General features: G+C 42.4%; 1 protein-coding gene and 1 pseudogene across 1 annotated transcript; one reads left to right on the top strand and one right to left on the bottom strand.

The window, feature by feature from the left end:
- The first annotated feature begins 3,886 nt into the window (after positions 1–3,886).
- On the top strand, positions 3,887–14,515 carry LOC136461594 (protein GIGANTEA-like; annotated as a pseudogene).
- LOC136457264 (uncharacterized) lies at positions 8,264–10,306 on the bottom strand. Its single transcript, XM_066457336.1, has 4 exons — positions 10,223–10,306; positions 9,892–10,049; positions 9,480–9,767; positions 8,264–9,386 (listed from the first exon to the last, which is right to left on the bottom strand). Exons 1-4 carry the CDS (start codon positions 10,304–10,306, stop codon positions 8,771–8,773), a joined length of 1,146 nt encoding a protein of 381 aa, XP_066313433.1. The 3' UTR covers positions 8,264–8,770.
- Positions 14,516–14,630: the final 115 nt, after the last annotated feature.

Below are 14,630 nucleotides of genomic sequence, written 5' to 3'. Positions count from 1 at the left end.
TATGACACCCCTTCAGACCAAATTTCACAGGTTTCCAAGAGATTAAATAAAACCATAAATTTAGATATTTTTTAGCCCTTCTAAATCTGAATCTATGTTAACACATCTATAAAACATCGGAGATGAATAGACTTGAACAATAAAGATCTAGATTCCATTGACAGATAGTACTCAAGGATTATGATAGTTAAAGGTTCCACAATGTGTTGATATACTATTGTATTAAAAAATACTTCCAGCCGGGTGGCTAGTTGGCCAGCTCCAAGACAATCATCCACCTTATCCGCTTGTGCTATTCAATCGACTTTAATTTATATAAATTAGTTATAAAATAGTATTTTTTTTTTCTCGCCACGAATCAACTATACAAATTAGTAGAAGCTAATTTAATATCAGTCGTACGGGCCGCCTTTGCCGAGCAAGAAGATACGGAGCAGTACGCGCGCGGTGCCGGCCCCACGCCGCGACAGCGCCCTCCTGGTCCGTCACCTACTCGACACGCACACCCCCAGCGGGGCCCGCACACCGGTCGGCCATCGCCGTCGCGTTACCAAACCGCGCCACGGCCCAAGCAGGCACCCAGCACGGGGTCAACTGGGGGGTCTCGTGTCTGCCCGCGGGCCGTCCAGCGCTGAACGTGGCCCGCGACGGAGTCCACGCGCTGATCGGACGAATCCGGTTACGGCAGAAGTGTAGTAGTAGTGCGAGGAAGAAGAAGATATGCTAGCTGGATGGTTCTAGACACTTCGCTCGGGACCAGAAAGCTGCTTTTGGATATTTTTTTGTACCGGAGAGGAGATTCTTGCGACGGCGACGCGTAACGTAATGCAGTCTTAGGCCCTTAGTGTACGTAACTTGGTTTAATTTGATATACTATATGCTCCATTATTTATTTCCCTTCCGATAGCTACCGACTTTACGGTGTACTACTCCGTGCTATACTTTCCCTTACTGTACGTGCTACATGCTTTGCAAAACGTGTGTGGCGACAATTGGCCGGGATTCATCTGCTGATTGGCATGTGTGCCAAGTACGCCAGGTGTTCTGAAAATTTCTGAGCCTAATGAAACTAATATTCATTGGCAGGCACGGAGGTCCAAATAAGTACCGTTCGTCCGTTCTTACTGTACATAACTCGTTAGCTTCATATATGGCATGCATGCGCAGCATCTACTTGTACAAAACTACAAACGACGGGGTTTATGATATGCCTCTACTAAAAGCTAGTTAGAGTACATGTTCAAAGCATTTGGAACGCAAGAATTTCACAAGATCCATGTATAAATTTATAGGAGCCATAGTTCATCATTTTCACAGTTAAAATGTTAGAAAAACAGAAGGAAAAAATCTGCATTTCAAAGAGGACATATTTTTTTAATCCCATGTTTAATTGTTTATACTATGCTCTAGCTAGTTAGGCCACGCAAACTCCGGTGGAGCTTGCCAGATCATGGTCTTCAATTCACATTAGATAGATTGGCTGAGATAGCCATGATTGGATACCGCACGCAGGTGCTCCCAAGCAAACACGGTTCCCACGGCCCTGTTCGCTTACCTTATCATCCGTATTATTTAGTTTTTTTTAGTTAGAATAATATTTTTCTTTCACAATAAATCAGCCGAAAACAATGTTTTGGTTTGTTTTTTCAGTGAAGCGAACGAGGCCCATAGAGTACTACTATTGTTGTTTTATTTTAATTGAAGAGACGTCAGTACTTCCCTCCTACTACTAGTTGTTTTCCTTTTCCTTAATGGTGTAATATTGTTTCAGCTAATTCACCTATTAAGGGCCTGTTTGGAACAAAGGTTTTTCGTAGGAAAAATGAAGGAAACGAAAATGGAGGAAAGGAAGATAATGAGACCGTTTGGAACGAAGGAAATGAGCGGACCCTTTCCTCCAGAAGCCTGTAGCAACAACACGGTTTCACAGGAAAAAAACATTTGCTCTTACCTCTGGTTTCGTTTTCCTTCGCGCTTGCCCGAGGAAAATCAAATTAGTATATATTATCATTTCATTAAGCACTAATAATGACTATAGCATTCACAGTCTTATGATTCCTGTGCTATGTATTCCTGCGTTCCAAACGCTCATTCTTAGTTATTTCCTACGTTTTTTCTTTCCTCTGTTTTACCACTACATATTCATCTTATTTCTGTATTTTTTCCTATTCCTATGTTTTTAATTCCTGTGTTCCAAACAGGTCCTAAGCTTATGAGCTGTTCGGCTGGGATTAATTGTATACTGCAGCAGCTGAAAAATACTATAGCAGTTGATTTTTTATGAGAGAAAAACACTGCTCCGGCTAAAAAAAACTGACCAGCCAGCCGATTATGGCTAGCCGAACAAGCTTAGCTTTTCCTTGCCTCTATCTATGCATGATTGCACGTGAAAATAGTCCATGGATAGGTCCATCCGCCCATTGCATTTCTCACACAGTAGTGTGTAAGTGTAACCACTAACCACCATATGCACCGGCCCTCGGAAAGCAAGAGCATGCAAACAACAATCAGCTGTTCATGCCTTTCTTAAGCATCAAAGAGTCCAAGGCAGACCTAATAATCACGGATCTAATCTAAGCACAAATTAGCCAAAGGCAGCAGGGCCGGGCCCCACCATGATAGTGGACGAATAATTAAAAAGCCGTAATGGGCACATCGCACCACCACCGTCCAATGATCACCGCTCGTCATCGACAAATCGTTCCAACTTGCCTTGCCGCCCCCTGATGTCTTCCGCGCCATCTTCAAATTCTTCACCGGGTGAATGAAAGACAGCGGAGTGGACGACGACGTCCATTGTCAAAGCACGCTTCTAACACTGGCAATCGGATTGGTGTCGATCTCCACGCATCGGACGGCCAGTAGCCCAGCAAAGTCCAGTCTTATGTTGGCTTATCGTGTAGGAAATTTATCCTTCTCTTTTGCTGGTTCGCCCTGGGCAAAGAATCGAAATTTATCTACCCCCGTCCAAAAAGAAAATGCTTACGCGCCGGAAAGTTTATGTTATTATGTTGTCTCACGGTCTCGGTATGTAGCACGTGCACCATGCTCCATGCATGGTACTAACTTCCAAGTTCAAAAAATAGCACCACTACTTCAAAAAATCATTTAGTTTGTTTATTTAGGACTATCTTAATTATGTTTTTATAGGCCTTAGTGCTTGTTCGACTAATCCCTTCTTTTACCTAATAATCCTCATTCCATAAAAGTTACAAAATCATTTAGTTCGAAAACATTTACTTAAGCTATACATGTATAATTATATTAAAAAATATTTCCAAAATTGCATAAACTCTAATGACTTTAGTTCAGAATATAATTTTTCAAAAACTTCCGACCAAAGATAAGCATAAAACACAAAACAAGAGAATTATTTTTGATCCCGTGGAGTATCATCGGATATTTGTTATAAAAAAATCAAGAAACTATCTATTCTATGCGCCTCCACCAAATCACAAGTCGTAACACTAACACACCTCCACCAAATCACAAGTCGTAACACTAACACCCCCATTAGTGTTGAACCACTGAAAAAGCAGGCACCGGACACAGGGGCCTATTAAAATTTAACTCCCAAACGGAGGTGGAAATCGCAATTTCAGGGGGCATGCTATGATGGATGGATGATGCATGTCATGGTGGTCCTGCACCCATGCCATGCCGGCCCCGAAAATATCAAGGCCATGTCAGCAGCGCCAGGAGGCGATTTCCCACCCCAGCCCACAGCCCAGCCCGAGCCATTCCCGAATAAGTATCTCCCCTCCCCCGCACCCGCACCCGCACCCGCACCCACCCGCCGACGCGTGGGCCCGGACGTATTCTGCGTCCACCTGTCGGTGACTGTAGTGACACGTGGGCCTCCACTCGTGGCGCGCGGGTGAAATAACGCGGCCGCACCACCAACACCCCCCGCATCGCGAAAAAAATCTTTTTCTCGCCTCTCCTCGCTCCCCGCCATTTCTCTCTCCTCCCCTCCGCCTCACCCGCCGCCCCGCCGCGAAATCTGCGCACGGACGCCGCCGGCTGCCCGCGGAGAGCCTCGGATTAGAGCGCGCCCCGTCGAGGTAATGCTCCTGATTTTTCCCGGATTTTTTTCTGTGCGGGTTTCGTGTTTCCGGCGCTGTATTTAGTATTTTCTGCGGTTTTGTCCGTTGATTTACGGCTATCCGTTCGCGGCTACTGGTGCCAACTGGCCGGCTGGATTTGTAGATATTTTTTAGGAGCAGGTGGTTTTATCGGGGTTCTGGTGATAGATTTACTAGAGACGCGGAGGATTGGACGACGAAGAGTTTAAATTTTGGCGGTGAGGTTGAGCTGATTGTAGTTACCAATTTACCATATTTTGTTTTGTCTAGCCTCGGCGGGTCGATGCGTGGCGGATGCACTTGACTACGAATTTCTGTAGGTTTTTATTTCGGCTACTAGATTCTTAGCTCGTTGATTGCAAATAGTGGATTTGAGTTGGGCCTCGCTATTTACGGTGTCATACCACTTTGTAGAATTATGTTCCTGAAAAAAAATCCGTAGTTACGGTTGTGGAAAAGAGGGTGGGGATAATCATTTGGAATTGTATCTATAAAGGTTGTTAATCCTTTATTTAACATGTCTGCTTCGGTTATCCTGTTTGTTTGACTGTATCTTTTTTGACGAGGAACTATAGCAGACAAACCTGAACTTGTACTAGAAATATGCAAGTTGAGCAGAAATATTTTACCTTCAACTTCCGTACCAGTCATCCTATTCCTACGAATTGTTCATCAGTACAGGAAATTAGGTGATAAGTTGAGTCCTCGAAATTGCTGAACCTTAATGGACAACTTTTTAGATGTAGGCACCTGTATGAACTTTCTAAAGGGTAACTAGCTGATTCCCAAATCACCTTCCCCTTGCGGGCAGTTTCGGGAAAAAAAAACATCACCTTGAATATTTTAAAATGCTCTTTTACCAAATTGATTGATTCTTCATTTATGTGATCCACAAATGTAGTTTTAAGTGTCCATTTTGGATTGTGGCGATGAAATGTTAGATAAGTACTGCCTTAAAAATTACTGCCTATATTTGTTGTTAAGTGAAAATTACTGCCTTAAAAAGATAAGTGAAAAATTCTCATCCCCTATTTTGGTAATAATTTTGTTTGATCATGCATTAATTGTATCTTAAAAAATTTAAAAGATCTATCAGCAGATCGTACACATTTTTTGTTTTAGCTCCATCTCATTTCTTTTGTTAGTTCCTATATTTGTTGTTTAGTTGCTTCATTCTTAAATATTAATTCTCAGTATTATTCATTTCCCCCTATTCTTCTTTTGTTATATATTTCTAATGCAGAGGTTTTCAAGCAACTTTGTTTGGGATTGGTTGATATGATACTTGTTCATGTTGGGGGATGCAGACCCCCCCCCTCTGTGGGGGTTGATTGAAGAAGTTAACAGTACACTTAGGAGAACTTGTGTCTTACTGAAAGTTTCTTGGTTTTGAGGCAAGTAGCATTACTAAGAGTAGGAATTTGGTGGCATAGATGGATGAACCGACTGGCAACTTCAACACGGTGTTGATTACAGGTGCTCTTATTGGTTATTGGATCAACGTGTGTAATTTATTTCTTTCCCTTAAGCCTTTCTAGTTTCTTGGGCAGGCTCTTGAGCTACCAAGCATGTCAGATTCAAATGTGAAGTGGATCGATGGGCTCCAGTTCTCATCATTGTACTGGCCTCCACCCCAGGATGTGGAGCAGAAGAAGGTATCTTTCTTGCTTCTTGAGTTTTGTTGTCTATGCTATAATTTTCACGATACTTGATGTAGATCGCAAACACCTTTGGTCTTTTCTTGTTTGAAGGCACAAATTTTGGCCTATGTCGAGTACTTTGGCCAGTTTACAGCTGACAGCGAGCAATTCCCTGAAGATATAGCTCAGGTACCTCATCTCCTACAACAGTTTAGTATTTGCTGTGGCAAAATGTATGCCAGATGTGTTTACCTTACCCTTTTTTTTTTGCTTCTGTGCAGCTCATTCAAAGTTCCTATCCATCAAAAGAAAGTCGCTTGGTAGATGAAGTGTTGGGTAATACAAACTCCTTATGGACAATTGCCAGGAAATCCAAGAAAGAATTTGACATATTGCTTTTACTTGCATTGTACAGCAACTTTTGTTCTTCATCATCCGGAGCATGGTCATGCAGTTGTACATCCAATTCTTTCACACATCATAGATGGGACGCTGTGCTATGATAGGCATGGTCCCCCATTCAGCTCCTTCATCTCTTTATTTAGCCATACTTCTGAGGTGAGGCCATTACTATCGTGGTTAGTTTCAGTTCTCTTTGTGTTGACTTTGAGTTTCACAATTCTATACTGTTTCTCATTAACAATTTTCACCGCAGCAAGAGTACTCAGAGCAGTGGGCCTTGGCCTGTGGAGAAATTCTTAGAGTCTTGACTCACTACAATAGGCCAATATTCAAAGTTGAGCGCCAACATAGTGAAGCTGAATGTAGCAGCACATCTGATCAGGCAACATCTAGTGATTCCACATATAAGAAATCTAATAATTCTCCAGGCAACGAATCTGACCGGAAGCCATTGAGGCCACTAACCCCGTGGATCACTGACATATTGCTAGCTGCACCTTTGGGCATTCGAAGTGACTATTTTCGATGGTGAGTAATATTATTTGTATTTGACCTTTTTTTGTTTATTGAATTTCCTTAAAGCTCCAGATTATGTATTTTTATCAACAATGTGTATATCATGGACAATGTATACACGGAATTCAACAAACAGCTAGCCATGATAATACAGGAGTAAGGGAAGGAATTCATTATCCAGTCCATACTGCAGCCATGTCTGCAATTTACTGATTTCAAGCATGCCGCTAGGAATAGTATGAGGACACATAGTTCAGAAATAACTGGTTACTGTGAAATGATGCAGATACACAAATGGAATTGTTTGTTCTCTGCTGTGAGATGCTTTTCAGCTTGTTGGAATATATTAATTTGCTGCTCAAAGTTAATTGTTTGCTTGAATACACTTCTACTTTGTAACAGAGGCTAAGCACTTCGTTTTTATTTCACATTTATCAGGTGTGGGGGTGTAATGGGAAAATATGCTGCTGGTGGAGAATTGAAGCCTCCAACTACTGGTCGGTAAAATCAACCAGCAAATAATTGTATATTTGCAGCATTACAGTAATATTAAATGTCTCATTTTCCTATATGTAGAGATATCATACTCCCTCTGTCCCTTATTAACTGTCGCCATGGGAAGCGTGCTGGTCAAACTTTCTTAAGTCTGACTACGTTTATAGAAAATATTAGCAACATTTGTATCTCCAAATAAGTTTATTATGAAAATAGATTCAATGATCTATCTAATCTCGAGCCTGGAGTTTGGAGGACTGTTTTCTCATATAATCCTTCATCCCTTAATAGCTACCTCTAGGTTTGTCCTAAGTCAAACTGTGTTAGTTTTGACCAAATTTATAGGAGAAAATATTAATATCTAGGACACCAAATTAGTATCATTAGACCAACTATGAAATGATTTTCACCATGCAGTTATTTGGTGTTCTATATTTTAATTATTTTTTCTATAAACTTGGTCTTACTTAGGACAAACCCAGAAGTATCTATATTTTGGGATGTGGGTAGTACTTGATAATGTTTGTTGTGTATGGAAAAAAATTGTAACATATCCCTGGGTGATTTAGCTTGCAGCCGAGGATCTGGGAAGCACCCACAGCTTATGCCTTCCACCCCCAGATGGGCTGTTGCCAACGGAGCTGGAGTTATATTAAGTGTCTGTGATGAGGAGGTAGCTCGTTATGAGACAGCAAATTTAACAGCAGCAGCTGTTCCTGCGCTTCTGCTACCTCCACCGACAACACCCTTGGATGAGCATTTGGTGGCTGGCCTGCCCCCTCTTGAACCATATGCTCGCTTGTTCCATAGGTAAGCTCCAGTTCACTGCTGTGCTTAATCCACTTCCAGATAGTATTTTTAATGGGTTATTTTCTTTTCAGATACTATGCAATTGCTACACCAAGTGCTACACAGAGGTTGCTTTTTGGTCTTCTCGAAGCACCACCATCATGGGCTCCAGATGCACTTGATGCAGCAGTACAGCTAGTTGAGCTACTTAGAGCAGCTGAAGATTATGCTTCTGGCATGCGGGTATGACATACTTCACAGATTATCCTCTGAGTGCAAAATTATCTTCTGACATGCGGGTATGACATACTTCACAGATTATCCTCTGAGTGCAAAATTATCAAGTTGCCCTATGCAGCATGGATACGGATACGTGTATCGGTATCGGAAGGATACGGATACGTGGATACGGCAATTTCCTAAAAAGCCCGATACGTGGATACGTTTTACTATTTTTTAAATAAAAATAGATAATAGCGCATATTAAAATTGTGAAAGACTGAAAGTTGTAAATTACCTTGCAATAGCAATTGCCAGCCAAAGCAAAGACCGGAACTTCGGAAGCATCTCCATTCTTCAATTGTCCATTCTCGAGTTCTCCAAGACTCCAGGTCCAGAATTTGCACAGAAAAACCAACTATCAATCAATTTATTACTAAAACTTGAGTATTCAGTAATCAGTAGTAGTTCAGTACATCACCTTCTACTACTAGTGTACTGGAGTCTGAACTCTGAAGTAGACAGGAGAGGAGAGGACAAAGGAGTACTGTTATTTAAAGCTGATAACAATAAAACATTGCAATTAACCACTTAAGTGTACTATTATTACAACACAGCAAGTTCCTATTCCTCATTTGTTTCATTGTCATCCACAACATGAACCTGCAGATCATCCAAACCATAAGACACAGCTTGCAATTCAGGTTCATCAAGGGACAGGTCAGCCACTTCAAGAATGCCAATACCACCAAGTGAATCAAAAGAATCCCCTCCTACATCCCACATCCTTGTCTCTTCTGTCTTGTATGCATCAGTTCTTGTGGACAGATGCCTCAGGTTTGAGTGCACAAAGACCAAATCTTCAGCACGCTCTGGAGTTAAGGCTTTTCTCTTGACACTATGGACAAAACTATAGGTGCTCCAATTTCTTTCACAACAAGAAGATGAGGCTGGTTGGCTAAGCAATTTCATGGCCAAACTCATCAATAAGGGAGCAGATTGTCCATGATTTGTCCACCAAGTCATAGGGGAAACAACCCATCTATCATGGATTGAGTCAGGATCATTAAATTCTTCTAAACAACTAGAGAACCTTGAGTACTCTTCTTTTACTTTAGCCAATTCTTCTGGCATGGGAAAGAACTTCTTAAAGCAAACCATCCTCATTTTCGATACCTCTTTATCCTTGTGGGGTGGTTCACGGCCAACACCTTCGTCAAGCCACTTTTTGCTATAATATCTGCAATTTGGCATTTTGATTTTAGTGAATGGAAAAAATCTGAATGACACAAGTGAATGGAAAAAATCTGAATGGCAGTTTGTAGTTTTGTACCTTGGATTAAGTGAATGAGCTAAACAATGAAGTGGATTATTTCCTTTTGTCCACCTAGCAATCAATATGTCATAAATAACCGAGTACAGACTTGACTCCTCATCTTCTTGCTTGCCCTCATATCGATATATGACTTTCTTCCAATGCCCAAGCTTTTTCCAATGCAGAAACAGGCCCCCTCTTGTTCCTCTTGTTGCTGTCAGCAGTATTGCTTGAGGAAGGAGCAATAGGCAAAGACACAGTTCTTGACTTGGATCTTTCCACCAGATTCTTGCACCTTTCAATTTCCTTCCTCATTTCACTAAGCATTTCATATGTAACATTAGGACATTTACCTATTCCCCTTCCTCCCTTCTGCAGCAAATGAGCTTCAACTCTAGTTTAACTACTCAGTTTTTGCATTGGACAGTACTTGCAGCACCACATAGCATTTCCTCCACCAGTTTTAGGCTTCTCCAGAATGGTTACATGATCCCAAAGTGGAGCCTTGATGTCTGTTGTGTTTGTGGCTGCAGATCCTATGCTACCACTAGCACTTGCACTAGCACTGCTCATATTTGGAGACGCCATCTACTGCATACAAGCAACAAGAACTCACTAACTGCACTGCAGAAATAGAAGACGAAGGGAGGAAGGGGAAGACGAAGTGGGGATGTGGCGTGGGGAGCAAAGAAATCAAGCAACAACCGGCTACGAACTGAAGAAGAAGAGGAGATCGAGAACAGGAAAGGGGATTAACTCACGGGATCCACGTCGCAGGGCGGAAACTCGTCACTGGCGGCCGGCGAGTAGGGACAGAGGCTCCTCGCCGGCGAGCGGAGGCTCATCGCCGGTGGCTGGCGACTGGCGAGCGGGGTTGCGGCTTCACTGTGTGGGGATGCGGCGCTCGTCGCAGGCGCAGCCGTGCGGGACTGCGGACATCGAACGCTAGGGCGTCGGGGCAGAGGGATAAGGTTCTGTCTGCCTGGGCTTCTTACTGGGCTGGGCCGTATCGGCAGGCCAGATACGTGTCGGATGGCGTATCCAATTTGCACGAAAATAATAAAAAAGCGGATACTCCGAGGATACGTATCCTGGGCGTATCGGACACGTATCCGGATACGCGATACGCGGCTTCAGGGACATATCCGTGTAACATAGAAGTTGCCTATGATACAAAATTGTCCAACCACATCTTTTTGTGTAATTTTTCATTAACTATGATACTTTATTTTTTTGTAGCTTCCAAAGAATTGGATGCATCTGCATTTCTTGCGTGCAATTGGAACTGCAATGTCAATGAGAGCTGGTATTGCTGCTGATACAGCTGCTGCTTTGCTTTTCCGAATACTTTCCCAACCAACGCTGCTTTTTCCACCATTGAGACATGCCGAAGGAGTTGAAGTACATCATGAACTACTAGGTGGCTATGTATCATCATATAAGAAGCAGGTATGCAATAATTTTTCTCAAAATCAATTTAAAAGCTTTCTAAAGAAGCTATGGGTACGATGATAATTCAGACACTAACTACTCTCTAGTGAAAGCACAGCTAATCTTTTCTCTACACAACATTTTAGCCAGTTTTATCACTGTCAAACTAAGTTCAGGGCAGAGGAAAGCTAAGTTCAGGGCAGAAGACAGCTTAATATGACTATTTAGGGTATTTGATCAGCCAAAACATTGCAGTGAATTGATATAATGTCTACACTTAATCTGTATGTGTATTGAATAAAGAATTTTCACATTTATACGTGCTGATATAGTATGGTACCTCAGTTCCGTAAAAAAAGGTGTTTTTTTTATGATCTATGATGTTCTTTGAGCCATATATTCTTTGATATAACCCTTTACAATATTCAGCTACTTTGATGTTATAGCAACCCAAAGTAGGAAATTAGCTTCCCCTTGATTTATTGCTGACTTGTGTTTGCATTGATCATTTTTCTGTCTGCACCTTTAACTACTGGAAGTTGGAAGTTCCTGCATCTGAGGCCACTATCGATGCCACTGCACAAGGCATTGCTTCTTTGTTGTGTGCTCATGGCCCTGATGTTGAGTGGAGAATATGTACCATCTGGGAAGCTGCCTATGGTTTGCTACCGCTAAGTTCATCAGCAGTTGATTTACCTGAAATTGTTGTAGCTGCCCCGCTGCAGCCACCTACACTGTCATGGAGCCTGTACTTACCATTATTAAAAGTATTCGAGTATCTACCTCGTGGAAGTCCATCTGAAGCATGCCTGATGAGGATATTTGTGGCAACAGTTGAAGCTATACTTAGGAGAGCTTTTCCTTCTGAAACATCAGAGCAATCTAGAAAGCCAAGAAGTCAATCTAAGAACCTTGCTGTTGCTGAACTTCACACAATGATACATTCACTCTTTGTTGAATCCTGTGCCTCAATGGACCTTGCCTCCCGGTTGCTATTTGTGGTGTTAACTGTTTGTGTCAGTCATCAAGCTTTGCCAGGAGGCAGCAAAAGACCAACTGGTAGTGATAACCATTCCCACGAGGAAGCCACTGAGCATTCAAGATTAACAAATGTAAGAAGCAGATGTAAGAAGAGACAAGGCCCTGTTGCTACGTTTGATTCATATGTTCTAGCTGCAGTTGTTGCCTTATCTTGCGAGCTCGACCTGTTCCCTTGCATTTCTAAGAATGGATTGCATTCAAATTTAAATGATTCCATGAAGATTAACATACCTGGAAAAAACAATGGGATCAATAATGAGCCACGCAGTAGCATCAGCTCAGCAATTCTTCATACTCGCAGAATTCTTGGCATCTTGGAAGCCCTTTTCTCCCTGAAGCCATCATCAGTTGGTACCTCATGGAGCTATAGCTCAAATGAAATAGTTGCAGCAGCTATGGTTGCCGCTCACGTTTCTGAGTTATTTCGTCGGTCTAGGCCGTGCCTTACTTCACTCTCTGCAATGATGAGATGCAAGCGGGATCCTGAGATTTCTACCAGGGCATCATCCCTCTACCATTTGATTGACTTGCATGGTAAAACAGTGTCCTCCATTGTGAACAAAGCTGAGCCTCTTGAAGCTCACCTGACCCTTACACCAGTAAAGAAGGATAATCAACATCACTGTGAGGAAAACAATACCAGCTCATCGGATAGTGTCAAGCTGGAAAACAAGAATGGTTCAACATCACATAAGAAAAATGGTTTCTCAAGACCACTCTTGAAATGTGCAGAAGAGGTTCTACTGAATGGCGATGTTGCAAGTACATCTGGGAAATCCATTGCAAGCTTACAGGTGGAAGCATCTGATTTGGCAAACTTCCTTACCATGGATCGGAATGGGGGGTACCGAGGTTCACAAACTCTCCTAAGATCTGTATTATCAGAGAAACAAGAGCTATGCTTCTCTGTTGTCTCATTGCTCTGGCAGAAGCTCATAGCTTCTCCCGAAATGCAGATGTCTGCAGAAAGTACATCAGCTCACCAAGGATGGAGGAAGGTATATTTATGTGTTCTTATAAGCCTGAGTGGTGGTATGAAGTCATCAATATTGTTGTTAACATTCTTATGGCTAAATGACAATCCTTGCTTTCTCATGTGTAGGTTGTGGATGCACTTTGTGATGTCGTTTCAGCATCACCAACCAAGGCCTCAACTGTTATCGTTCTCCAGGTCATGATATTGCTATATTCACATGTTTGGTCAAAACTAATTTTGGTTTAAATTTTGTTTGATTTACTTCAAACAAATTCATTTTCCTTTTCTGATTAATTTATTTCAAAACAGACATTCTCTTTTTTTTTGGTTTCTGACAAATCTATTTCAAAACACATTTTAACTGCAATGCCTACGTGAATATGCACCCGTTTCCTAGTCATCTTTCTTGACGCTTATTTTTTTCGCAGGCCGAGAAGGACTTGCAGCCTTGGATTGCTAGAGACGACGAACAAGGTCAGAAGATGTGGAGAGTCAACCAACGTATAGTGAAGCTTATAGCTGAGCTTATGAGGAACCATGACAGCCCTGAAGCTTTGGTGATACTTGCTAGTGCCTCTGACCTTCTACTTCGTGCTACTGATGGAATGCTTGTTGATGGTGAAGCTTGTACTTTGCCACAACTTGAGGTGACATTTCTTTCATTCATCAGATTTCATAACAGGAGAATACCTTTAACAAAAATCGTCTGTTCTGTTCCATTATGTTCTGCTGTCATTAAACATGACCAACTTATCATTTCCATGCACTACAAACTTAGCATGATATATATGCCTGCTGACTGTCGTTTTGTCTGGTGGATACATGCAGCTTCTCGAAGTAACTGCTCGAGCAGTCCATCTTATTATTGAATGGGGAGATTCAGGTTTATCAGTTGCTGATGGCCTTTGTAATCTGCTAAAGGCATGCCCTCTTTATCTACTCTCGTTCTCATTCATTAAAATGCCAACCATGCATCCTTCATAGCTCAGCAGGTTAACTGAATATGATTTGCAGTGCCGTCTATCAACCACCATCCGCTGCCTTTCTCACCCAAGTGCACACGTGCGTGCGCTCAGCATGTCCGTCCTCCGTGACATCCTGAACAACGGATCGATGAACCCCAACAAGATCATCCAAGGGGAACAACAGCGGAATGGCATCCAGAACCCGTCCTACCGGTGCCTGGCCTGCAGGCATCATCAACTGGCAAGCGGACGTTGAAAGGTGCATAGAATGGGAAGCCCACAGCCGCCGTGCCACCGGGCTGACGCTCGCCTTCCTCAGTGCGGCGGCGAAGGAGCTCGGCTGCCCTCTCCCATGCTGACAAGTGCAGTCCCGGATCTGACATCAGCTGCCACTTGACGGCCAGAGCTGGCAGCTGCTGCATGCAGGGCCGGCGAGTAGGACGCTAATCTCTCGACTCGCCGGTTTGTTCTCACGATATGTGATTAAACTGATATTAGATGTGTTTCCAAAGCATATACGGGGCTTGCTCCCATGATGCGATTTTATTTCAACCTGACGTCAGATGTTGTACAAGCATATTTAACTGCTTGAGTTGTACGTAATCTGTATGCTTGTAACTTTGTTAAATATGGTTACTGAAGAAGCAGAACATACCTTTTTCTATTTATATACTTGCTATATATATGAACGGTAAATATGAACGACAGAACGAGGACACGCCTTATAGACATACGTTCTGATTGAATCTGCAAGTC

This window comes from Miscanthus floridulus, chromosome 6, assembly GCF_019320115.1.
Source record: "Miscanthus floridulus cultivar M001 chromosome 6, ASM1932011v1, whole genome shotgun sequence".
In the NCBI taxonomy this organism is placed as follows: domain Eukaryota; kingdom Viridiplantae; phylum Streptophyta; class Magnoliopsida; order Poales; family Poaceae; genus Miscanthus; species Miscanthus floridulus.
The sequence above is the reverse complement of the archived record's forward strand: the minus strand, read 5'-3'. Positions and strand labels throughout refer to the sequence as shown.

Excerpts from the sequence above, each read along its gene's own strand:
- LOC136457264 (XM_066457336.1), bottom strand. The coding sequence starts at position 10,306 with ATGAGCCTCCGCTCGCCGGCGAGGAGCCTCTGTCCCTACTCGCCGGCC. Across the intron at positions 10,050-10,222 it reads CGCCCTGCGACGTGGATCCC|ATGGCGTCTCCAAATATGAG; the intron begins GTGAGTTAATCC and ends TGTATGCAGTAG. Across the intron at positions 9,387-9,479 it reads GCTCATTCACTTAATCCAAG|ATATTATAGCAAAAAGTGGC; the intron begins GTACAAAACTAC and ends GCCAAATTGCAG.